At 34.4% G+C, this 25,079-nt stretch overlaps 2 protein-coding genes and 1 long non-coding RNA gene across 3 annotated transcripts in view; all 3 read right to left on the bottom strand.

The window, feature by feature from the left end:
- LOC134250130 (uncharacterized) lies at positions 1-12,050 on the bottom strand. The gene is made up of 5 exons (XM_062732475.1): positions 11,569-12,050; positions 10,642-10,735; positions 9,898-10,077; positions 3,879-4,126; positions 1-3,192 (listed from the first exon to the last, which is right to left on the bottom strand). Exons 1-5 carry the CDS (start codon positions 11,866-11,868, stop codon positions 3,139-3,141), a joined length of 876 nt encoding a protein of 291 aa, XP_062588459.1. The 5' UTR covers positions 11,869-12,050; the 3' UTR covers positions 1-3,138.
- LOC134250129 (uncharacterized) lies at positions 7,137-8,822 on the bottom strand. Its single transcript, XR_009988431.1, has 3 exons — positions 8,760-8,822; positions 7,520-7,606; positions 7,137-7,154 (listed from the first exon to the last, which is right to left on the bottom strand). It is a non-coding gene; the product is annotated as an uncharacterized LOC134250129 (long non-coding RNA).
- LOC134250127 (uncharacterized) overlaps positions 11,930-25,079 on the bottom strand; it is a 17,798-nt gene continuing 4,648 nt past the window's right edge. Inside the window, exons 3-7 of the mRNA XM_062732473.1 lie at positions 19,163-19,684; positions 17,719-17,816; positions 12,882-13,309; positions 12,098-12,262; positions 11,930-11,975 (exon numbers count right to left, since the gene is read on the bottom strand). Of these exons, the coding sequence (XP_062588457.1) occupies positions 11,930-11,975; positions 12,098-12,262; positions 12,882-13,309; positions 17,719-17,816; positions 19,163-19,684 (1,259 nt within the window). The remainder of the gene's footprint in view (positions 11,976-12,097; positions 12,263-12,881; positions 13,310-17,718; positions 17,817-19,162; positions 19,685-25,079) is intronic.

The following is a 25,079-nucleotide window of genomic DNA, read 5'->3' as shown; positions in this document are numbered from 1 at the left end:
GTTATAACCATATGGGAGGCGGGGGGTATCATTTAGTGAGCTCATCGCTCACAGTACCTCTAGTTTTTTTTGTAAAACAGGACTAAGCTCTGTTATTGTTTGGTGTTTTGGTTCACTGGTTTCTTCAATCGCGAAAGTCTGCTCACCACATTTGCAAGTACTGACAATATATTGTGTATGTTTTGCTTTTGAACATGTTTACACTTAATTTTCTGGATTATAGCATTAATATTTTTTATTAATACACAAGACATATCGGCATTTTCCATTTCATTCCAAATTCATCATTCACTAGATTGTCTGTATGATGATTAGTTCTAATGCCCTAATCTCTGTGTATGATTTAATGAAGGAAAATTTTGACCCACTCTCCTTATCAAATTCTTTCAAATACTTGTTCAGTGTAGCCAAATCCCTAAATACTGAATACTTTTTTTATTTATGCTTGCATTCTCAAAAGAATTGACTCAGTGGTCATTAACATCTTTGTCTTTTGTTTTAATATCGGACTGTCTCAGATAAATCAAAAGCAATGTTTTAAGTACGATATATGCCTCATACAATTCTGTCTTTAAAAAAATATCAGACAGTTTGAGGTCCGTTAGAAGTGTATTTGGCATTTATCCAACACATAAAGATATAGATGGTAGAAGACTATGTCAGTTTTTATACCCGCACTTTCTAAAGAAAGTTTGGATATATTGTTGTTAATCATGTCCTTCCGTTCGTCTGTCACACTTTCCTTCCCTTAACTCCTCCTACATTTTACACATTAGCCTAATCATCTTTTGTGAGATGGTTAGTGGTGTCATGTAGATGTGCAGTAAGGTTTTGGAATTTTGATTTTGCTCCGAGGGGGCAAATTGGGGTCGAAAAATCTAGTTTTTATGCTAAAAGCCCCGTCTTCCCTGAACTTCTCCTACATTTTACACATAAGCATAATCATCTTTCGGGAGATGGTTAATGGTGTCAAGCAGATGTGCAGTTAGGTTTTGGAATTTTAATTTTGCCCCCGGGGGAGGGGGGTCAAATGGGGGCCGAAAAATAATGTTATTTATGCCAAAAGCCCTGTCTTCCCTGAACTCCTACATTTTACACATAAGCCTGATCTTTTGGGAGATGGTTGGTGGTATCATATAGATGTGCATTAAGGTTTCGGAATTTTAATTTTGCTCCGGGGTCAAATTGGGGTCGAAAAATGACGTTTTTATGCAAAAAGCCCCGTCTTTCCTGAACTCCTACATTTTACAAATTGCCTATATAATCATATTTTGGGAGATGGTTGGTGATGTCATGTAGATTTGCAGTAAAGTTTTGGAATTTTGATTTTTCCTCGGGGGGTCAAATGGGGGTCGAGAAATGACGTGTTTTTTAATGCATAAAGCCCCGTCTTCCCTTTACTCCTCCTTAATTTTACTCAGAATCCTAATCATCTCTTAGGAAAGTTAAATATTTTGAAAATTAGGTAAAATATCAACGTCAAGGGGTAAAAAAGCATTGCTTGCTGGGAAACATCTTGAATTCTAATGAATAGGTAATGTACATGTCAAATGTGAGAGTCATATCTCTTCTCAATCAAAAGTTATAAGAAAATGCAACAATTTTGAAAAGTAGGTTAGACTTCAAGGTCAAGGTCACAGAGTCAAAATTCATGATTTATTAGGACAGGTCTTATCATAGGTAATAATTATATGCATGTATAATATTGATTGCCTTAACTTTTCTCTTATAAAATGGTAAATTTAAAAAAAATATTTTTTTTTGCAAGTAGATCAAACTTCTAGGTCACATGAACAAAATAAAATCATTTAATTAACTCCATGACCCAACTATCATTGCTTTTATTTTGTTTATTTGTTTTCATTTTTTTTCTCCTGCTTGTCAGGTAATTCTGGGCTTGAATTTTTTGATTGAGATGTGAACCCCCCTCCCCACTCAAGAAAAAATTCTGGATCTGCACAGGTAATCACAGCAACTGAATGTCACATTGATAACGGGAAATAATTTAATTCACAATATATGAAATTCGTCTATTGTGGCAAGCGATGATCTCTATGATTCTTTTTTAAACTTTAACCTAATCATTTTGGTTTATTTTACCCCTACTATACTGAAACTTGTACTTACCAACTGTCATAGGTCCTGTCAACTTCATGAAGTATAACCCAATAATAACAGAACATGAATTAATCCAATGCACATCAGACTGCAGCACAAGCTAATGCTACCTCATTCAGCAAACTTTGTTCGATTCCCTCGCCTTATCAGATGAAGATGAAGGAAACGGTCGAGGTGTGCCGAATGGCGTTTTTTTTTAAAATATGATAATGGGTGACGCAACACAATAAGATGTACAAATAAAAGGTGTTTACATGTTAACACGTAAAGTACAAGAACAGATTTTTAATTAATTCATAACAAACGATGTTTTAACATAACTTTTACATCAAGCCTATTCCAAAGAAAAGTATGTGGCGTGTGTTTTTGGTGTCGAAGGGGGGGGGGGTATTAGTAAATTTAAAAAGGTCCTATTATGAACAAAACATTTATCAAAATCAAAAAATCTAATTTATATAATTAATTAAATTCAAACTGGTAATGTTTTAAGCATGTAAAATACATGTAAGAAATTCTGAGTCATATGTCACATGGTCACAGGGACTGAGCATTTCATACTCAATTTGACAAATACATGTAAATTATAGAATTATTTTGACTTTTCCTTGGAAACCGCCCAAGATGTAAGAATGTGTATTTATAGGCAAACACCTTAGTGCGGGTATAACTGTCCCACGACAGTATCTAGTTGGATTGGAACTTGTCTCCAATCCTATTGATATATTGTCAATAAAAACAAAGATATAGATAATAAAATCCAGGGATAGGATAAGTAATATGTAAAATACCATTTTATAGTAAAAGAAATGTAAATTCAATCTCAAACTATTATCCATGAAGGGTATTTTACATTATGTTGTCATTGGAAAATGAATATGATTTTGGTAAAATATTAAGCACTATAAAATATTGCACAATCTTTACATGAATTTGACTTAAAACCATCATGAAACATTTTTTTTCTTATAGATGTGATTCTTGTTGTCAAGTCTATGTTGTCAAATTTTAATATCCACTCAGTTATATTTCACTAATCCTTCTCCTCAAAACACCACCACTGAGTCTTAGAATGGCCTGAAAAGAAATGAGATATATCATATAAAAAGTATAAAAATGGTTTTGTTGACAACTAATATAAAATAGAAACTTTTTTTAAATTAAATAAACAAAGACATTAATTAAGTTAATGTATCTAAAAAGTTTCTTTTATTGTGAAACTACTTTTCAAAACTAAACAGAAAAAAAAACAAAATTACATCAATGAGGAAATAGTTCAAATTTGCAAATAAACTTACATGTAAATACAGAAAGAGTTGTATTAAGCAGATATATATTTTTGCCCTCTTGAAATTTGTTCATTTTTCTTTAATTTGTATAATCTGTTTTGCGTTATTTTCTACTGCGAGACGTACATGTATGCTCCAAAGAAAGGACTACTTTAAAATAATATATTTTTGCCCCCGAATTTTGTTTTTGTTTCTAAGGGATAAGTAAATTTGCGCTAGCTATTTTCTTCTGACAGATATATGCTTTAATATTATTTTATTGCTAGATATTAAAATGGTCCCATATTGTTTTACTTAAGCACTAATCGCTAATGAATGACCTGTCTTACAAGAACAAATAAACGGTTACAGTCGAATTAATCCACAACCCAAATCAGAATTGTCTCATTAAATTTTACACACGGTTAGAATGCATTTAAATTTTATCTACTGATGGACAGCAAAATGACCCTCGACGTATAGTGCTTTACTCACCTTAGAAAGATCAGCCCAGATTATGTTAAAAACATCATCACTTAGGACAGGGCTACTTCCTGGATCATGACAATATTTATTTCTATATAAACGGATTCTTTCTATGTCGTCACTCTCTGTGATGTCCACTATTCTAGGTTCTTTTCCCCATTCATTCCCAGGAGGAGCAATGTCAGAGAAATTTCTCAACAATTTATACATGATGGTAACGTCCAAAGATAAAGATGAAACACCAGTGTTAGATCCACCTTCAAAAAAATATGTAAACATACTTACAGATGTATGTCTGAGATGGATAAAGCAGAAATAAAGGTTTTCCTATTAACTCATACACTGAAATTATCCATAACTTTACATGTACAACCTACATGGGAGTATATCGGGTTTTGAATTTCATTGACAATCATTAGCAAAATGTTTAATTTTTTTAGCTCGTCAAATACACTAATAATATAATCTTTCAGCGCTCTTAATCAACTTCATAAACAGGTCAATATACCGTTAAAATTGTTTTAAAATTAAGATTGCTGTATATTTTGAACTACATGTATATAGTACATTTATTGTAAATGTCTTGTTGTTACAAAGATGGTTTCACTGTCAGCACAAAAACTGAAAAAAAGGGTTTTGTTGTTATGTTGTTGAAAGTTTATTCCTAATTTTATGACTTATGACGTATTGAAACAATTGTAAGTAATTCTCTTTTCTTGGGATTATTCAATTAATTAAATATGCTATTGAAACCCACTGTTAAGATCTTAAATTATTAGATTGTATTTTGAAAAATTATTGAAATGTGCTGTAGTGCATATATTGTATATGAAATCTAAATTAACAAAGAATATAATAGTTTCAAACTTGGTTATTGGCATTTTTGTTTCTTTGCCGTCACAAATTATTCGGATTTTATATTGTTTAACAAACAAAAATGGACACAAATCTTACTCAAAGTATCGAGGCAATGTATTCCTTTTTTCCTGGATAAATCGTTAAAATTAAGCATTTGTGTTATTTCCTGAATTCATGATCCTACGTATGACAGTATGGTTTAAAGAAATATTCAGTGTCTTGAAGTCTGTAGTTATCCCACTAGTTTATAGTATTAAGAGGCCGTGTCAGTAACCATCGAGATTTACATGGAAAGTCAAAAATTTTTAATTTGGCAAAAACCACCCTAAAATATTTGAACAACAACAAAAAACACATTTAAGACAACCTTGTGACCTTGAACTTCCCCAAATGACCTTGAGTCAAGGTCATGACACACTATTAGGTCATTAGCAATCTTTGTATGGAGTAGTAGATTCTAATGTTCCTCTGTAAGAAAGATGTGGACCGTACATGTTTGCACAGCTAGACAGAGGGACGGACGGATAGTCAGACAGACAGACAGGCTGATTCATATATACACCCCCCAAACTTCGTTTACAATGGGCATAATGAGAAGTCGTGTATGTTAAACACAAGACGACCTTATACTTATTCAAATGAAAATAAATCTTAACATCAGCAAGGCTTGTGAAAATGTAGTTTACAGCAACTTTATATTTCAAGTTTTATCTTATTTTACTATCTAAGACCAATCAACTGGTCAAATATCAATGCTCACTGAGAGTATCACAGATATGAACGTAAAACAAGAGTTTTCCATTGAAAATGTGTGTCTCAGGAATGACATATCAAATTTAGACAGACAGATAGACTGATGGTCAGCTAGTCAGACTGACAGACAATGGAGAAGTGATCCCTAAGAGTCCCCTTGCTATGCAGGCAACACAACTATGCACCATTACAGCATATCTTGTACCTGATTCTGAGACTGAATTTTTTCTGAAGTGTACAGTCAAATATTTTACAGAAATATTTTGCTAAAAATAATAATATATTGTATAAGTGGAAATTTTAGCGAGATGCAAATTTAGTGATTTCTACCAAAGTCTGGTATTTTATTTTTAGCCAGAAGTAATTTTAGTGATTTTAAAATGTTTATTAAAGAAGCTATTACAAATAATAAGACATTAATTTTTAGCAATATTCAATTTTAGCGATGTCAGCACCCTCTCTAATAATGCCAAAATTAAATCCTCGCTAAAAATTCTACTTATACAGTATGTTCTTCAAAGTACATCTATGCACAGTAAACAAGAAGTATGACACTTTTGATTTTAGATATGATCTATTTTAACCAACTAGAGCTAGAGTAATATAATCCAAGTGTTGTTCAGAGACAGATGGACAAACAAACAGGGTGATTCCTATATCCCCCTTCCAAAAACTTTGATATCAAACTCTTAAACTTAGTAAGAAATGATTTTAGTTCACTGCTTTAAGAGCCATATCAGAAATCTGATTCAAATTGTTCATCTTCCCTTCATCTGTTAAGTCATTTTCTTCACTTCAGTGTTAACCCTCTGCCTTTTCACCAATGGCATCAAGATACATAATCAAGGTTTTCCTTCTATGTAATGGTCTATCTTCATGCTCATGAGAATCCTGGCATTCAGATGCCTTTCACAAGGTGTTGGGAAAAGTTGTCGTTTGAAGTTGATTCCACCTACAAAAGAAAGATGCAAAATCAATCGAACTAACAACTTCATTTAAAACAAGTTCATTTTGACACAAATGTTACTCAAGCTGAGACAGTGTTTCACAGCCCTGCGCCAAAGTCACACCTTCAAAGTCATGGAATTTTCAGGTCTGTATTTCTATATGCCTCATGGAACAGCTTCATACTTGGCGTACAATGCTCCTAATGATAAGGTGGTGTGCCATGACCCTAACTCAATGTCAAACTTCAATGTTAAGGTCACAGTAGACTTCAATGATATTGTCTTATCTGATATGCATTTCATACCTGCCTCAAAAGCTCAGCTTACATGACACAAATGTGCCTCATGATATCAGTCTTAAACAACCTTTGACAGAAGACCAGGTGAGCAATATGGGCCCATTTTAGGCTTCCTGTCTGGGTTTAAAATATGAAGTTCATAGGTCAAATGATTTAAGTTATTGAGTCACAATCTTTTCAAGTTTGAAGTTTCAAGACATATAGCATTTGAGATATCTCTCGAGAAAGAAATGGATGAACAAAGTGATCACCGGTACTCTTTGACCCTGGGCTCTTATGAACAAGCTGATGCTCAAAGTAGTTCTAAACAATTCAGTACATGTAAAAAATTCAGTACAAACCTCTATTTGTTCCATATGCATTAAATCTGATTGTACTTCATGGTTATTTGGTAGATCACATAGCAACTCATCATCATCATGATTCTCCTGAAAGTATTTCATATCTGTTTACAAATTTACATGATCCTACTGCATATAGTTGCTGATTCTTTATAATAAACAATCTGATGCTAAAAGTAATTTAAAGCAAGATAAGTTTGTGAAACAGTATGCCCCCAGTGTCAACAAATATAGAAAAGCTAGTTTAAGCAAAAAGATCAAGGTCTAAAGGTTACTGACGTTGGTGTAATTTAAAAGAATTTAATTAGTGGATTATGTATACCAAATATGATCTCAGAGTTCAAAAGTCATGGTAAAGGTTAAAGCTGACAACAAATAGACAGAAAGGACAAAAATATGTTCATGCTCTTTGGGCATAATAATTTAGTACATGTAAAAATTTCAATACAAACCTTTATTTGTTCCACACTAACTGGATCTGCTTGTACTTCATGGTTATTTGGTAGTTCACATTGCAACTGATTACCATCATGATTCTCCTGATAATTTTTTAGACCTGTTTACAAACTTACTTGAGCCTATAGCATATATAGTGACTGGGATATGATATAAGACATTAAACTGGACAAAGGGGATACTCCAATTTAGTCTCACATTTTCAGAATTATTCATATTCAGAAATTGTGCCAAACCTGATCAAGGGCTTAGGAGGAATAGCACCCCACCCACTCCTTACTTTTTTGGGAAGTCAAAATTTCCTTTAGTTAAAATTTTTAAATCCTGGTTCCCCTCCCCTCCACTTTAAGGGCCAGGAGCAAATTTTGAAACGAGAGTTGAGTCTGTTATCCTATTTTCCCTTCCCCTTTTAGAATCAATATTAGCAACCTCAAGTTTTGTCATCTTGTTTTAGTGTAGCTGCAGAACTGTAGCTCTCCGAAAAAAATATATATTGATACACCTGAGATAATGAGGTATAGCGGGTATGGCTATGAATTTTATGAAATATTGTTTGAAATATTACTTATGAAAAAGAACACTAATATGCAGACATACACGAGTGGAAATATTCCAATTTGACCTAATCAGTGATTGATGAATATGCTCTAAATAATAAAGTCTGAAATATCTGTCATTTTTCAGTTTTTCATTTTCTTAAATATTTTCTGTGCCAGGAAAACGTCAGAACCAGCGCCATTACGAAAACTAGAAATTTTGCCATTTCCGGTCAGAGTTGTTTTCCCATACCTGGGAACCGCATTTGTCACAATTTATAAATGGCACAGTGCTTTTAGTACTTGACAATATCAATGAGAATAAAATAATCACTCATCATTTCGATACAGGACTTGAAGATCTATATATTTTTTAATTTGTCTGTTTGTAAACACACGAAATGAAAACAAATCTCTACAGTCAGAGAAAATGTTTCCATAGGATCATATATTTACAAACAAACCATAAAAACTATATTGGTAAGTACTACAGGCATTGTACTATTGATAAATTGTGAGTTTGACAAGTAATTGCAAGTATCGACAATACACCCGAGAATGCCGCCTCTGCTTGGAATTCCCAGTTTTCGTAAAGGCGTCGGTTCTGGCGTTTTCCCCGCACGTAAAATATAGAAATAGTTAAAAAGCCAGGAAAACGTCAGATATTTCGGACTATAAATAGTACTTTTCAGTCACCTACAAACTCTTGATGCTGTCATGTCCTCTGTAACCGCACAAGACCTGCTTTATACATTTTTACATGGTGTTTTTCTTCTCCGACTTCTGCTACAACAGCAACTTTCTGTTCTTTATCAGCAGGAGAGTTCCACAAAAGGGAGATAATCGTTCACGCGTTTTCATATTTGTGGTACATTCTAAATCAAATTATTTGCTATAGAGTACCCAACTAACATTTTTTATTATTGGACTTATAACTTCAAATCTCGTAGTTTCTATTGCATGTAAGGTTATGATAGAGTTTGGTTGCGTTTTCGTGTAAAATATTTATAAAAATCATGTTGATTTTACAGCATTTGGTAGAAACAAAGCAAAGTAGGCCCCAATGCTTTAAAATAAACATGGGAAAAATTAGATCTCCCATATATATTGAAATTAAGAAAAACATAGTTTGATTCTGTTATTAATTTTGACAGGGTTATCAATAATCAAATTTCACACTTTTCAAGCATTAAAATCACCGTTGCTATGGTAACAAGGAAGATGTGACCCAAATAACTCATGTTTGATAGGACATTCATCTATACTTCCATGCACCCAAATATTAAAGCAAAATATTTTTTTCACATTCCACTCACTTTATATACAATACTCGATGGTTACTGACACGGCCTCTTAATTCAATTATATGTTTCTCTATCATACTTTGATTTGAGTCATTATGTATATAGTCCCTACTATCTTTGGTAACCTTAAATTCATTCAGACTTATACTTTCACATTCTTGTTTGGATACAAAGAAATGCTTCATATATTTTATTGGTAGATTTTTCAGAAATACTTTCATTCCCGGTTTATTTTTTTTGCTTAATCTTTTATCCAATACTAAAGGGATACTTTGTTATGGAATTAGGGAGTGTTGTTCTTATTTTACGTCATTAGTTATATACTGTAAAATTACAACTTTTTGAGGGTAAAAGTTTCTTGGTTTAAGAAAAAAGTTATAATTTTTTCGTTGTTAAATGAGATACATTATGCAGTGCATAGTACATTTTTTTTATCATAACAAAAATCTTTAACAGACTTTAATATTTCTTTATGCAATGAAATATTTTAAGAAGCATAACGTTTATCATTAAAGAAAGAAAACCAATAAGTACCTTGCTTTGGGAAGAGAATCTCCAGTTGAGGTGGTAGGAATCGGAACCGCCCTCTTCTCAGGTCTGTTTCATTGTCTTTCAGAGTCTTTTCTAAATCCTCTTTTGGGAAGAATTTATCGAAGCAGATTCTTACTGCATCAGTTCCAACTTGTAACAACTTTAATATCTTGGCAATATTATCTATATAATAGAAATATAGCCCAAGTATATTGATTTATAACAATATAGTAAATAAGAATTCCATGATGATAGTAAATTAAAAAGAAGAAATCATTTCAATCTTTCTCCAACATGTCGAATAAAAAAACCTGCAATAAAAGGAATTTACTTAATCTTTCAGGATGAGAAAAAGCATTACCTGACCCTCATATAAAAAAACTTCTGATCAATAATCAGTAAAAGATTGTTCTTCAAGCTTACTTTTTATGTAAATGTTTGAGGTTGATTTTCTCTTATATACGTGCATTTCAATTTGTATACAGGATATACAAGAAATAAAGGAAGTGTGTGGGGTCTGACAAGTGATTTAGTTTTAATGGATTTATCTATAGGTCACTTCAATGCAGTGCAAACTATTAACAAGTTTCCTTTTTACATACATATATTCGTGCATGACAAAAACATATTCATTGATTGGAAATATTAATATGTACATCAAAACTAGTCCTTAATATCGTATAACGTGTGCTATGTTAAATCATGGAAAATGTAAAAAGAATTTAATCTCAGATTTAGTTGATGTACCTTTTTGATGTGACTCACTTGGTCCAGCACCCCCTAATGGTGAACTTTTAGATATACTTTTATCTTCCGAAGGCTCAGCTTCATCATCATGTACCTTTAACATGAAAATAATGACACTAAAACTGGTGTGCCCATTATGAATGATCATTGAAGATTTAAAAAATTCTACAAATAAAATTTCCTGAATGCAAAATACTGAAACGATACACTTGTTTAACTTTCACATTGTATATGTATTTCTTGCAATACAAATGATTGTTTATGTGAAAACAATAAGTTTTCATTTAAAATGTCCAACCGCTGGATTGCTGCTCAAAATTTTCACTTCTTGTATTGAAAAAAGTTTATATACATACACATATATAAAATGCTAAAAAAGTGACCCCACTTTAAAAAAAAATCTAAAACGCTTACAAGAACCTCCCCACTCAGTATAGGAATTATGGTTTGAACAAGTATAAAATTTATCTAAATTGCAAAATAATGTTATATATTTCACTAAAAAGCTGTGATTATCTTCTTAATAAAACATCTTTTAAAGAATATTCCTTATAAACCTATTACTTTTTAATATCACCAATTTCTTTATTTTAGTAAAGTAATTTAATTACTTGTATTTTCTATCAATGAAGATCTTTATTTATTTTGTAAAAAAATATCCTCTTTTGTCAAAATTAAAATTGTTGTACTAATCTTTTGGACCATTATTTGAAACACTTATTCTACAATTGATTTGAATGCTGCACATATTGAAAGGTTTATGATGTTTAATTGAATTGACTGAAGTCTTTAAAATACAAACAGTAACCAAGTAGCCAACTGAAGACATATATGATCCAATATAATAAACTTTTACAGTAACTAGATTTTCCAGTAACATTTCTTTTCTTTGTGGAAAGAACAACTACTACAATAAAATACACGTACCTTTGTAAAATATTTCGTGATATTCTTTGAGTTGATTTTGTGCTTTCTCCCTATTGGACAGGAAGGACACTGAAAGGTTGCCTTTGTAAATTCTGATTCATTGATCACAAAACTTTCTTGGCTATCACAAAATCCTGTAGTTTTGCATTTAAACCCAAGTGTAAATAAAAAGTCAGTCTGGAAAGTTCTGGAAAGAACATTAAGCATACGGTCTATTTCTGCCTTAATTTCCTGGCATTTTGAAATCTCAACTTCGCCTTCAATAGCAAAAACCTGTAACTGAATCTCCCTGGTAGTCATTCCAAGCAATATGTTATGTTCCTTAAACAAGAAAACGGCTGCTGTTTGGTATATACATAGTCTATCTCTCTCTGTCACAATTTCCCAGGGAATTTGCGAACATGTTGCTACAAGACGATGAAAAATTCCAGCAGGAAGAACATCAAACGTGTAGCAGAGGATGGAAGAGGCAGGGTATGATGAAAAGCAGTCTGCAGAAAATGGTCTCTTGTTCATACAGGGAACATACCATTTGTTGTCATCCAATTTTGCTAATAATCCTAGCTTCTCCATGTAGAGCAAGGCATTTGTTTTGTGTTCACTGAAATCTATTCCCTTCATTTCCCATATAGCTGTAAGCAAAGTGTCATTTAATTCTCCAGTTTGATCAAATTTTTTCCAGTCCGATGCAAACCTACATAAATCCTTTTCTGCATGATTTCTATCTGTTATTACATTTTTAAATAAAGAACTATATGCGGTATTAACCAACATTTGCCCCCCAAATTCAAACTTTGATGGAGTAATATTTAATTAATTCCTTAAACAGGGGAGTATATGCTGACTTCAAAGCACTGAAAAATTTCATAAGTAATGACGTCATATGTACGTAATGACGTCACAAATATGACGTAAATTTCAGTTTTTTATGAATTTTGCAGAAAAATGTACATATTTCGTCGATATTTTAAATAAAAGTCACCGAGCGCATGTGTGTTCAGGATTAATATTTTGATATAATGTGCAGAATGATAATATCAATGAAATATGTCAATATTGTTCCTGAACACACATGCGCTCTATAAATTCTAAAGCTTAAATTGTTGAAATTTTGTCCATTTTGTCCTCTTTCTGAAAAAGGATATAAAATCGGACTAGTTTGTGACGTCATAAAAACAGAAATTGTGAATACACTGCTCTGGAACTATAATATTTTCTTTTAACTTATATTTCTCGTACAATTTATTGAATTCAGCGCATTTCAGGAAGTTTTCAAAATTTGACTTTTGTGGGGGCAAACATATGCAATATACCGCATATAGTTCTTTGCAAACCACTGCACATCAAGAATGATTACAACATCAAGTCGTTCTTGGTTGTAGTATAAAATTTCTCTGATGTCATGGAAAAACTGCAGCATAAAATTAATGTCATCAACCGTTTCGAGCTTTATACCTGTTGGCAATGCATCATTGAAAGCCAGCAGCATTTCTTTATTCATTATCCTCTGGGATTTCTTTTCCTGGAAGAATTTTTCAAACATGACCCATGAGAGTGGAAGTTTTTCTCCCCAGTGATTTAGATTTTGCACAACTTTAACGATAGAGAGCTTAATGTTCTCAATGCTTTCTTTGTCATGGAATCCAACTGCAAACTGTCTATCCTCATGGAGATGTCTGTGCAAGGTCTTGTCCTGCATTTCAAGAGTAGCCCATATTTCATGGAAAAAACTCATAATCTCCTGGAAATTAAGGTTTACTATTAAATCATTCTTTTTAGCATGTATATGAATACTAGTATTCAGAAATCACAACAATTAATGATAATAATATAGTGAAAACTCTCTGAATGTTTTTCCAGAATTCTCAAGTGTTTTATCTGTTGTTAATTAAGTTTTCCTATAAATAACAATCTGAGGAAACATTAAGTATCAGTCATACAAAGATTCGATCATGTATTTCGCTTCAAAAACCTCGATGACTTCAGACACATTGTGTGGTGTGCCACATGCATACAGGGAGATGTTCATCTCTGCAACATCAGAAGATAGGTTCCTCATTTTGTTTTATTTGTATTTAAAAGTTATAACTTTAAAATTTATATTTGCTCAGTAAATCCTATACGTTATATGTCGTTTTCAGATGTATACATGAAAGGGGGAAGGGGGTGCTGTCACTATCAAATGTATCCGCAGTACTGTAGTATTCTGTGCATTACAATAAACTATAAACTATGACCAGGTATTCAATTAATCAATAATTATTTAAATGTGAAAAAACTACAATATGCATTTATATGATTTTCATTATTTTTTATTCTTTATTATACAGTGATTAATGTTCTAAGTTGATCTACTAGAGTACTTAACAGGTTGAGACTAATCGTCCAAATGGGATATAAATTTACAGAGCAAAAAATGAAAAAAAAAATGCTTATTTCATCATTTGCCAGTTTGGGCCAGTTATATAAATTTTGTGATGTTGGTCGATATGTATTTAAAAAAATCAATTCTTTAAATGTCTTTCAATATGTCTTCATTTTTTTAATATGTGTTAGGTGAATGTGTAGGCATTGTTCTAAAATTTACTTGATGCCTAAAATTATATAATTCCTATCATAAAACAGACAGGGAGTATTAGGGAGTAGGGTGAACATTTTTTCTATTAAGTGTAAAATAATTTTACTGGCTGATACAAATGATACTTCATGCCTGTATATATTTGTATATTTTTGCCTTTTAATAGTTGAATTTTTTCTTTATTTCTTCATGTTATTGTTTATTTCTTCCTCAAATGGACTTAACTTCTCCCATACTTTTATTCATTACATCTGATGCATAAGCAACCCTTTTCTGAAGAATGATGCCTAGACTGTAAGCTATAACAGAGATCTAAACAATGTCGCTGACAATATGCAATAGCTACCACTGGCAGTTTAAATCCTGGGGGAGGAAAATAATTTACAGACAGATACTTTTGAAACTAATACATAATTATCTCACCAGGATGTCATTGTGCAACAAAGTCGTCAGCATTTTTATTTGTCCTTTGAACGGGTGAAACGTTTTGAATGGCACTCGGATCGATGAATTTTACACTAAACCAAGCTATCTTCTCAGATAGATATAGCATTATAATGATTATTTGCCTGCCGTTTTATCTTAAAACCGGAAGTGCGACTTTGTAAATTTGAAATCTCGATCCCAACTCAAATTTGACATCAGAAAGAAACACGATGTGTTTGTGAAACACTTTGCGCCCGGCGGCAACAAAGTTAAAAAAATCTATTTTTAGCATATTGGTCACAGTCAAGGGCATTGACCTTGGTGTCATTTGAAAGGACTTTATTAGTGGATTATGCATACCAAATATGAAGTCTTTATCTCTTATTGTTCAAAAGTTATGGCAAAAAGTGTAAAAAGCTATTTTTAGCATATAGGTCACACACAAGGTCACAAGATCATTGACCTTGGTGACATTTGAAAGCACTTTACTAGTGGAGTATGCATACCAAATATGAAGTCCCTATCTCCTATGGTTATAAAGTTATGACAAACAGTAGAAAAAGCTATTTTTAGCATATAGGTCACAGTCAAGGTCACAAGATCATTGACCTTGTCGTCGTTTGAAGGGACTTTATTAGAGAAGTATGCATACAAAATATGAAGTCTCTGTCTCTTACGGTTTAAAAGTTTTGTCGAAGGTTAAAGTTGACAACAGACAAACAGACAAACAGATAAACAGATAAACAGATAAACAGACAAACAGACAGGACAAAAACAATATGCGCCCCGAAAAAATTCGGGCGCATAAAAATTGTTTTATTTTTTCTGAAAATTCTAAACCTTGAGCAGAGGTTTTATAAAACTGAATATGAAATAATTCCTGGCCGTAAATATGTTATTAGATCATTAGCATATTAACCAGGAGCAAAAGATAAGATGTTCAAAGAATTCATGCATTTCACTATATAATCATTAGAGCCCCACCCTAAAACAAGAACCCTTGACCCTGGGGCCATAAAATTCACAATTTTGGTAGAGGCAATCTTGCTCATCATAACTATGTACTTACTTAGTTTATTTAATACCCAGAAGAAGAGAAGAAGATTTTCAAAGAAATAATGTATTTTCACTATATAATCAATAGAGCCCCGCCCTAACACCAGAACCCTTGACCCCGGGGCCATAAAATTCAAAATTTTGGTAGAGGCACTCATCATAACTATGTACTTAGTTGGTTTATTTAATACCTAAGAGCAGAGAAGAAGATTTTCAAAGAAATAATGCATTTTCACTACCTACTTATTAATCCCCGTCCTAGCACTAGAACCCCTTACCCCAGGGCCATGAATTTCACAAATTTGGTAGAGGACTCATTGCGGATTACAATCATCCAAACAGATTGACTGCTAAATGTCCAGGAGTAAAGAGGAAGATTTTTAAAGATTGCATTAATTTTAGTGGTTTTGGCCCCACCCCTCAGGCCCCAGGGGGACAGGGATCATGAAATTCAAAATTTTTGTTCCCCTTCACCCATAGGTGCTGTGTGCCAAATATGGTTGAAATTGGTTCAGTGGTTTCAGAGAAGAAGCTCAAAATATCCAAAAGTTAACACACGACGCACGACAGACGACGGACGAAAACAGATAGCAATAGGTCACCTGAGTTTACTCAGGTGACCTAAAAAGAAAAACACAGAGGGATTCTATATTAAGGTATGTAATTAGAATACAAGTGACAGTTGTCAAGGATTACCCTTAATTTATTTAGCAGTTTACTTGACAATTTTGGGACAAAAACTGTAATCTTTGGGTCTGAGAATTTCATATGTGAAGAATATGCAGGCTTTAATTAATTTGACCTCCTGGGGACCTTTCAAAATCCAGTCATTTATCTTTAAATGGAGATACCAGGAAATTTTTATAAATAATCTATCTATTAGATTATAAATATTGATCATTAAATAAAATTTAAATGCATAAATTTTCATGTTTTAGGAATTGACTGGAATTTCAGGAAAAGCAGATACCACATGTACCAGAAGGTGGCCTCTAGTCTTGACTGAGATTCTGGACTGAGATTGGTGAGAAAGAAGAATGTATGGTTTCCATACAAATTTTGCCCTGTTATTTTCTAAAAAATGAAAATGGTGTCAAAGTTGAAAAGTCATGCTTTTTAAATAATTGAAATTCAATGCAGAGAAATCATACAAGTCATTTTTCTTTCATGTGTTTTTAAATGCTAATTATGACGTCATAAACATGTGCATTTTCCCGTATTTTCTTAAAAAGATGTAGAAGATACCAATTTTCAATGGAATTTTCTTTCAGATAACATTGTCCACAGGCATCGCCCACAAAGATCTTGAGATATGTGATTTGTTATTGAATTTTGCACAAAATATCAAAAAATTAACGTGGGCAACGGCTGTGGACACTGTTTTCTAAAGGAAAATCACCCTTCAATTGTGCCATTTTGAGGTTTTTTCTGTTGAAAATAGAGAAATGCTTCACATAAATGACGTCATATTTGCAGAATGGTAAACCTTCATGCCATATTCTTTCCTCATTTATTAGAGTTATTTTTTTAACTAATATCTAAGCCAGTTTCAAAACTTTTTGATGTCATTACATTTTAGGGCGCAATAAAGCTAAAACCATACCTTCTTCTTCCACCATTATAGTAAACTTTACTCATTTACATCAGATTAGCCTTGGCAGTAAATTTTTATAAAATTCCTTCACTGACAAGATCTAATCAGACTTAAACTGTTGGAATAGCTTTTCAAAAAGCCTTTACAGAAAATCATATTTTTAGTAGCCATGACATTTTCATTCATCAAAATAGAGATCGAACTGTAGGAAAAGGAGCTTTTTGCAAGAATTTCACAAAAACTTTGAGTTATCACACCAACAAAATCGTTTTTCGAAACCAAAAACCATTATATAGAATGATGTATCTAAATCTACGTTTGTGCCAAGTTATATTGAAATCAGACCAAAACTGTGGGAGGACTAGCATTGAGTTTTCATATACATCTGTACAGAGAGTTGACAAACACCTTCAAGTTACTATCACACAAGGTCATTTGAACTCTGACCATAGGCTAGTAGCACAACAAAATATTTGTAAATGAAGAAAAAAAATACCTCTTCTGTTTTGTTCTCACTATGTGTACCAATGAGCAGAACAGGAGCCTTATCATTGCTGTATTGGTGAATGGATTTCATCCAGAATTCAATATAATCTGTGAATGAAATGAAGACAAAATCAAACAATTTGCTTATCACTATGTGTACACATAATACCGGTACATGTATTAGTCTTATAAGATCATAGAGAGATTTATTGATTGTATGTTGCTTTACATTTCAATTGGGAAATTTTCACTCATAAAAACAACAGATTATTATGACAAAATGACTCGAGGACTCCAACCTCTACAGCCAATCTAAATGTACTAAAATCTAATCATACCATAAAGTAATCTAAAATTTTAAATAATCTAATTTGTAAATAAATTAATGTTTCAATTAAAAAAAAATTCTGCTCCAGATATTGGATACATGAAATATATTCTTGACTTTCATTAACACCCTTCCCCGCAGTCACGCATTTGAACGCATATACCATTTCTTATTTCTAACGCAAAATCACGCATTTATCGTTTCCCCGCAATCACACATTTTCATGCACTTTAAAAAGTTCATTTAATCTGTAATCTATCGCCAAATTCCAACTATTTTATACTTGCTTGAGTCTCATAAATTAAGAAAAAATATTTTTTAATTGAAATATTATTTCAGAATATTATTTACGCTAAACTTTAGAGAAATTTGTACCCCGCTACAAAGTGCTTGCGGGGAAATGTTAAAGTAATATCTCTATAATGCGAGGATTCGATGTATGTTGCATAGCAATTCTGTAAGTTGTAAAGAGTTAAATTATGTAGGAAAATATTTAAATGATTTCTCTACATATATCAAAGTTTACTTTAAGTCAAACATTCAGAAAAGGAAGACTTCAATCAACAAAATTGCAAAATTATTGTCTCTGACATCGGAACCAAGGAGAGGCAAGGCCGGGGCTTAGCCCCCCCCCCCTTCCCAAACATACACTTTCATGGCAAAGATAAACAACATATAGGCATTGAAAAGTGGGGGTTACCTTTTTTGTTGGTTGACCCCCCCTCCCTCCAAACACAATTAAATACCCTCTTTAGTATGCTTCTGATGCCAATGTTTGAATTTAGCTTAAAAGTATTTTTAAGTTTTATTTAAATAAATTTTTCACAAATGGTAATATTTTGAAGAATAAAAATGGTTCCAGACATATTGACAAACAAAAATGGAGATAGATAAATTTTCCTCACACAAGCCCATCCAATTATATTTAATTGTTAGATACAAATTCACCCAATAAAGAGGCGACTATATATTAAACTGAACTTTCATAACAAAAATTATGAAAAAGTCCCATACTATCTTGATTTAAATCTGTAAATGAAATAAGTAGAGTTTTAAATCACATACTGCATGGCATATGCTGTAGAAACTATGCAACCAAACCCAACATTAGGCGATGATAACCAACCTCTGTGTGTCCACCTTTCATAAATGGAGCCTCCCTGACAACACACTTCTTCTCCAACCTTATCATCGAACTTCTTCTCCATATTCAGCACAAGAATGAAGAATGCCCGGGGACTCAGAAAAATCTGGTGTGAGGCATAATATGAACACTGTCCTGCAAAGTCAGTCATTGTAATTTTCTTATCTGAAATGTTTTTTGCATCAATCTGCAAATTTCCTGAAATTCCTGGATTATTTGGTCCAAGAATATCTCTATTTTCCTTCGTAACTTCTACTAAATTTGAAGCTGATATGGCACCTTGCGGTGGATAGGATGAGGTGGATTTAATGTCGGTATCATCTTGTGATATCTGTCCACTGTTTGATACTTTAATCGCATGGCCCTCATCATCAACTGGTTCCATTTTCCCCTGCGTTTTTGCATCATCAGCTGCATTTTCCGAATGAGGTTCAGGAACACTCAGTGGCATATCTTTTTTATCAAGTTTAAGTTTAAAGCGTTGTTGTTGGCTTGAAGAATTTGCTGTAAATAAAAATGAATACATTTTAAAGGCCTTCTCACTTTGTTGTCCCTGCAAATAGACCTCTAGTCTACATTAATTAAATATGCAACTAAAAATATAATGTAGATGTATTATGAGCACTGAACTCAAATAATGATATCCACAGATATCATATGAGTATGATCCATGTTTATTCAAGAAATAAGATATCATTTTTATCATTAAATGATAAGGAATTATATTATATTTTCATATCCACTGCACTCTCCCACTATGAACATGTAGTCATCAATTGCATTCATAGCACTATAGACGAAATTGCTTTTACTATGAGTGCAATTGCTCTATCACACACGTGTAGAACAATCTCTACTACACTTATACACCGTGTTGAGAAGTATATATATGAAATGTTTCATAAGAGGAATAAAAATAAGTTCTTAATAATATTCTTTGAAAAAAAGGAAATTCAGAATATTTAAAATTGCTGATTTATATCTTTAAAATTTCAATTTTGGTCAATGTATTTAATTGTAAAATAAAACTTTTTAAAAATTGTAGAAAACAGCCATATTTTTATTTTTTGTATCATGCGTATTTGAACAAAGAACGATAACTCTTCACACTTGGGTAATAACATTCAGAAAGGAAAAAAATCTTTAACTAGTATATTTCAAGAATGATTTCGGCTTTTAAAAATAAATAGAAACACTAAAAAAATTATAGTAAAGCATTCTGGAATAATAATCATTATAAAAGCATTCTCTTTTTTCATCATAGTGTGAAATTATTGATTTTCGTCAGAGGGTTTTAATAACGTTGATCGATGACGTCACAACTGCAACAAAACAAAAATGTGATGACGGCGCTGCTTGTATCCAGATAACTGTGTTTGAAAGGGAAATACTTTATAAATATGTTTGTGATTTATTAGGGAAAAGGAGCATTAATCAGGTTTACTGGTTTTAAATCTGTATGTTTTTCTTTACTGAAGACAAGAAGCTGCGTCCTTATGTAAGTCAGGATTTCCTCTGATATTCTTGAAAAAAAATCAAAGAATGCAAATATAAGTAATAAACAACGCGCATCATGGAATATGCCAGCAGAGCAATTGCTATTCATAACGCCATGTTCACTGAATAACGTTGTTTATTTCTTAAATGATATGAAGTCGGTCATGTGATCAAATGTTCGGGCATTATAGTAGATTTGATCACGTACCGACTTCATGTCATAACCCAATGAAACTCTAAACAAGAGGCCTTCAAGGCCTTATAGGTCACCTGAGTATCATGTATTCTAACAACTTTCCAACAATTTTATTTGGTTCGTGTTTGATACCAGTGGCCATGAAATTCACAATTTTGAAAGAGGCACCATTGCTTATCATAATTATACACATAGCATGCATACTCTAATTACTTAATATCCAAAGGTAGATCAGTAACAGAGAGAAAATGCACTTTCACTTTATAAACAGTTGTGCACTCCACATCACAGGAACCACTGACACTGGGTCCTCATATTCCAAAATTTTAGAAATTTTATCAGTTTAGCGCATGCGCGTAATTGACAACACCGCCTTACCTGAGCTCCACCTCGATATCTTTATTTCGAGATTCTAGACCTGTTTGGTAACAATATCCTTTTGCACATTACTCAGAAGCTTTCATTGCACTTAGCAAAATTCTTAAAATTGCAGTTAACAGAAGGTAAATGGGATTTCCAAAATTCTTTCCACTGTAACAAAGGGGGTTGTTTACTTCCGGAACTTCAGGATCGAAAGTGAAAGTAACATGATCAGCTGGTCACATCCGATGTTCATTATTTGTATGGTGCTCCTTGTTAGAAGAGCTGTAAAAACGGGAGAAATTGTAACAACATGTGATGTATTACAAAATGAGAACAACTTAACGTCCTTGTTTATCATAGACCTAACTTTACCACGACATGGTCAGAGGAAACCTGGCATGATTAAAGACAAACTTATACTGCTCTACTTGTGCAGCCTACTTCTGTCACAATCATATGCCCCTGAGCCAAATCCTGGTCCAAGGCAAGTCAAATTTCCGTGTGGAATTTGTTCTAAAGCTTGTACGTGGTCATCAAAAGCACCTAGTGTCTGCTGTGATTCGTGTGATGTTTGGTTCCATAAACAATGTCTAGGTATGAGCGATGTCATATTCAGTACACTAAGAAATGTTACTTGGGAATGCATGCAGTGCGGCCTACCAAATTTCTCAACAACCCTATTTAATTCTACAATTAATCATAGCCAAAATTCGTTCAGCACCCTCAGTTCCGTGGTGGATGACAACAGTTTTGGATCTCCTACAGCCACGTCATCCCCCAAACAGACACCTCGACTTCCAGACAGATCAAACAGAGATGATCTCCCTATGCGGATACTGGTCTTGAATTGCCAGTCTGTTAGGGGTGGATCCAAAAAAGGTCAATTGCTGAATATACTGGAATCATCTCAAGCAGACATTACACTTGGCACAGAATCATGGCTAGACAGCGGAATAAAGTCTGAAGAGGTATTTCCGGACAACTTCAAACACTACCGGAAAGACAGATCAGATGGTAAACGGGGTGGTGGTGTATTCATTCTTGTGGCAGATAAGTATATCAGCAGTATGCCGGAGAAACTGAAAGTGGAAGGAGCTCATGAACTTCTCTGGGTCAAGGTCAAAGTGAAAAGTGTCCCAGACCTATATGTTGGCTCATTCTACCGCCCTCCAACTGCCGCAGATAGTGGATACTTGGAGGTCCTCCGCCAGTCCCTGACCCGCATTCCTAGTAGTGCCCACATATGGTTAGGTGGTGACTTCAACCTACCGGATATGGACTGGTCAACAGATAGCCCACAGCCTAGTGGATCAAACATCACTCTGTGCAACCAACTGATCACTATAGCCAGTGACTTTTCCCTTAATCAGATGGTGCACAAACCAACTCGAACGACAGAGACCACATCAAACATATTGGACTTATTCTTCACGAATAACCACACTCTGATCAACAAGTGTGATGTGATACCTGGCATCTCGGAACACGAAGCAGTGTACGTGGAATCCAGCTTGCGCGCAGTACGACCAAAGAGACCTCCCAGGAAAGTCTTCATGTACAGCAAGGCAGATCTAGAAAATTTAGGCATGATCTACATACCTTCTACAGTACATATACCAAGGCCATATCAGAGTTGTCAGTAGATAGCTGTTGGGAACTCTTCAAGGACACCCTTCTAGGTGCAATGGAAAAGCACATCCCATCAAAGCTGATGTCAGGAAACAAGGTTCACAAGCCATGGATCACGAAAGAGGTAAAACGCAAGATGCGTAAGCGAAACAAGCTTTTTCCAAACAGAAATTGAAGAAATCAAGTAAGATCAGAGATAAATACCTACAGGCGAAATCTGAAGTACAAACAGCTGTAAGGAAAGCATACTGGGACTATGTGAACAACATTATTGAAGTTGGCAACGCAGAGTCTGATATGCAGCCAAATAAACAAAAACGCTTCTGGATGTTTGTAAATGCCATGAGGAAGGACTGCAATGGAGTGTCACCACTAAAGGACAGAGGAGTACTACATTCTGAGGCAAAAGACAAGGCGGATATTCTGAATCGCCAGTACGAGTCTGTATTTACTAGAGAGGATACCCAGAATATCCCCATGCCTCATGGTACACCATCCCCACAAATGCCTGACATTAAGATCTCAGAGGAAGGAGTATGCAAGCTACTGAGGAAGCTCAATCCTAACAAAGCCTCAGGACCTGATTCTATACCAGCCAGAGTTCTGAAGGACATGTCAGCTGAGATTGCTCCACTCCTCACTCAACTGTTCTGTAAAAGCTTGTCTGAGGGCATCGTACCAAATGACTGGAGAAAGGCAAATGTAACAGCTATTTTCAAAAAAGGTGAGAGATACAAAGCCTCAAATTACCGGCCAGTTTCCTTAACATGCATATGCTGCAAGCTGTTAGAGCACATATTGGTCAGTAACATCATGAACCACATGGATAGGTACAGCATATTATCAGATGTGCAGCATGGCTTCCGGGCACAAAGGAGCTGTGAGACCCAACTATTCACATTATTTGATGACCTGGCAAGAGCATGGGACAAAGGTATCCAACATGATATGGTTGTATTATACTTTAGCAAGCCCTTTGACCGCGTCCCACATGAGAGACTTCTCATGAAGCTTCACCACAGTGGAATCCGCGGTAACACTCATGTATGGATCCGCTCTTTCTTGACTGGGAGATCCCAGCAAGTGGTGGTGGAAGGAGCCACATCAGAGCCCGCACCTGTCATCAGCGGAGTCCCACAAGGGAGTGTGCTTGGGCCTGTGCTCTTCCCTCATCTTCATCAATGACCTGCCATCTTGTGTCAATAGCCATGTGAGATTATTTGCTGATGACTGTGTCCTTTATCGCCATATACACAGTCGGGAGGACTGCGAACAACTCCAACAAGACCTACATCACCTAGAGGAGTGGGAGAAAACATGGGGAATGGATTTCCATCCAGACAAGTGTAACACCATGGTGTTCACCAGATCCCGCAACCCGCAGCTCTACAGCTACTCACTGAAAGGTCAGAAGTTGGAGAATGTAGAGACCACCAAGTACTTGGGGGTATGGATAACTACCAACTTGTCATGGAGGGTCCATATTGATAAGACAGTTAAGAAGGCGAACTCTACTCTTGGCTTCTTACGTAGGAACCTCCATATCACCAATGAGAAGACCAAGACAGAGGCATATATGGCACTAGTTCGGCCCACATTGGAGTACTGTGCCTCAGTATGGAATCCCCACACAAAGGATCACATCCATCGACTTGAAATGGTCCAGAGAACTGCTAGGTACGTCACAAATAGATACAGGAATACCAGCAGTGTTACAGACATGCTAGACAGTCTTCAGTGGGAATCCTTAGAGAGTCGTAGGACCAAGGCACAGCTCGCCATGTTTTATAAGGCATGGAAAGGCCTGGTAGATATCCCGCTATCTCAGTATGTCACTCCATCGTCAAGTCGAACCAGATCCACCCATTCCTACAGATTCCAGCATCATCAGTGCAGAACGAACATCTATAAGTTCTGTTTCTTCCCCAGGACTATCATAACCTGGAACACTTTACCAGCATCTGTTGCTGAGGCCCCTGACTTGGTACACTTCAAGCAGGGGCTTTCATCACTTTCCTTCTAGATGGCTCAGGGAGCAAGTAAGCTCTAGTGAAGTCAGTAGGCAATGCCGGGGAGACATCTACTAGTAAGTCTCAGGGCCGCTACGGTTACCGGACTGGCTGCTGACAGAAGAGCTGAAAACTTCCCTTTTTTTTACTTTTTAACCGTTTTTACATTTTAATCTTTCTAACAATGTTATCAAATGGCTGATAA

The sequence above is a fragment of the Saccostrea cucullata genome, unplaced genomic scaffold (assembly GCF_032062105.1).
Source record: "Saccostrea cucullata isolate Sc308-1 unplaced genomic scaffold, CSIRO_AGI_Scuc_v1 ctg1651, whole genome shotgun sequence".
Lineage (NCBI taxonomy): Eukaryota > Metazoa > Mollusca > Bivalvia > Ostreida > Ostreidae > Saccostrea > Saccostrea cuccullata.
Note: the sequence above shows the minus strand (reverse complement) of the source record. Positions and strands in the feature narration are given on the sequence as shown.

Coding starts and splice junctions, on each gene's coding strand:
- LOC134250130 (XM_062732475.1), bottom strand. CDS start 11,868: ATGACTACCAGGGAGATTCAGTTACAGGTTTTTGCTATTGAAGGCGAA. Junction 10,736..11,568: donor TCACGAAATATTTTACAAAG/GTACGTGTATTT, acceptor TTCATGTTAAAG/GTACATGATGATGAAGCTGA. Junction 3,193..3,878: donor TCTGGGCTGATCTTTCTAAG/GTGAGTAAAGCA, acceptor ATTTCTTTTCAG/GCCATTCTAAGACTCAGTGG.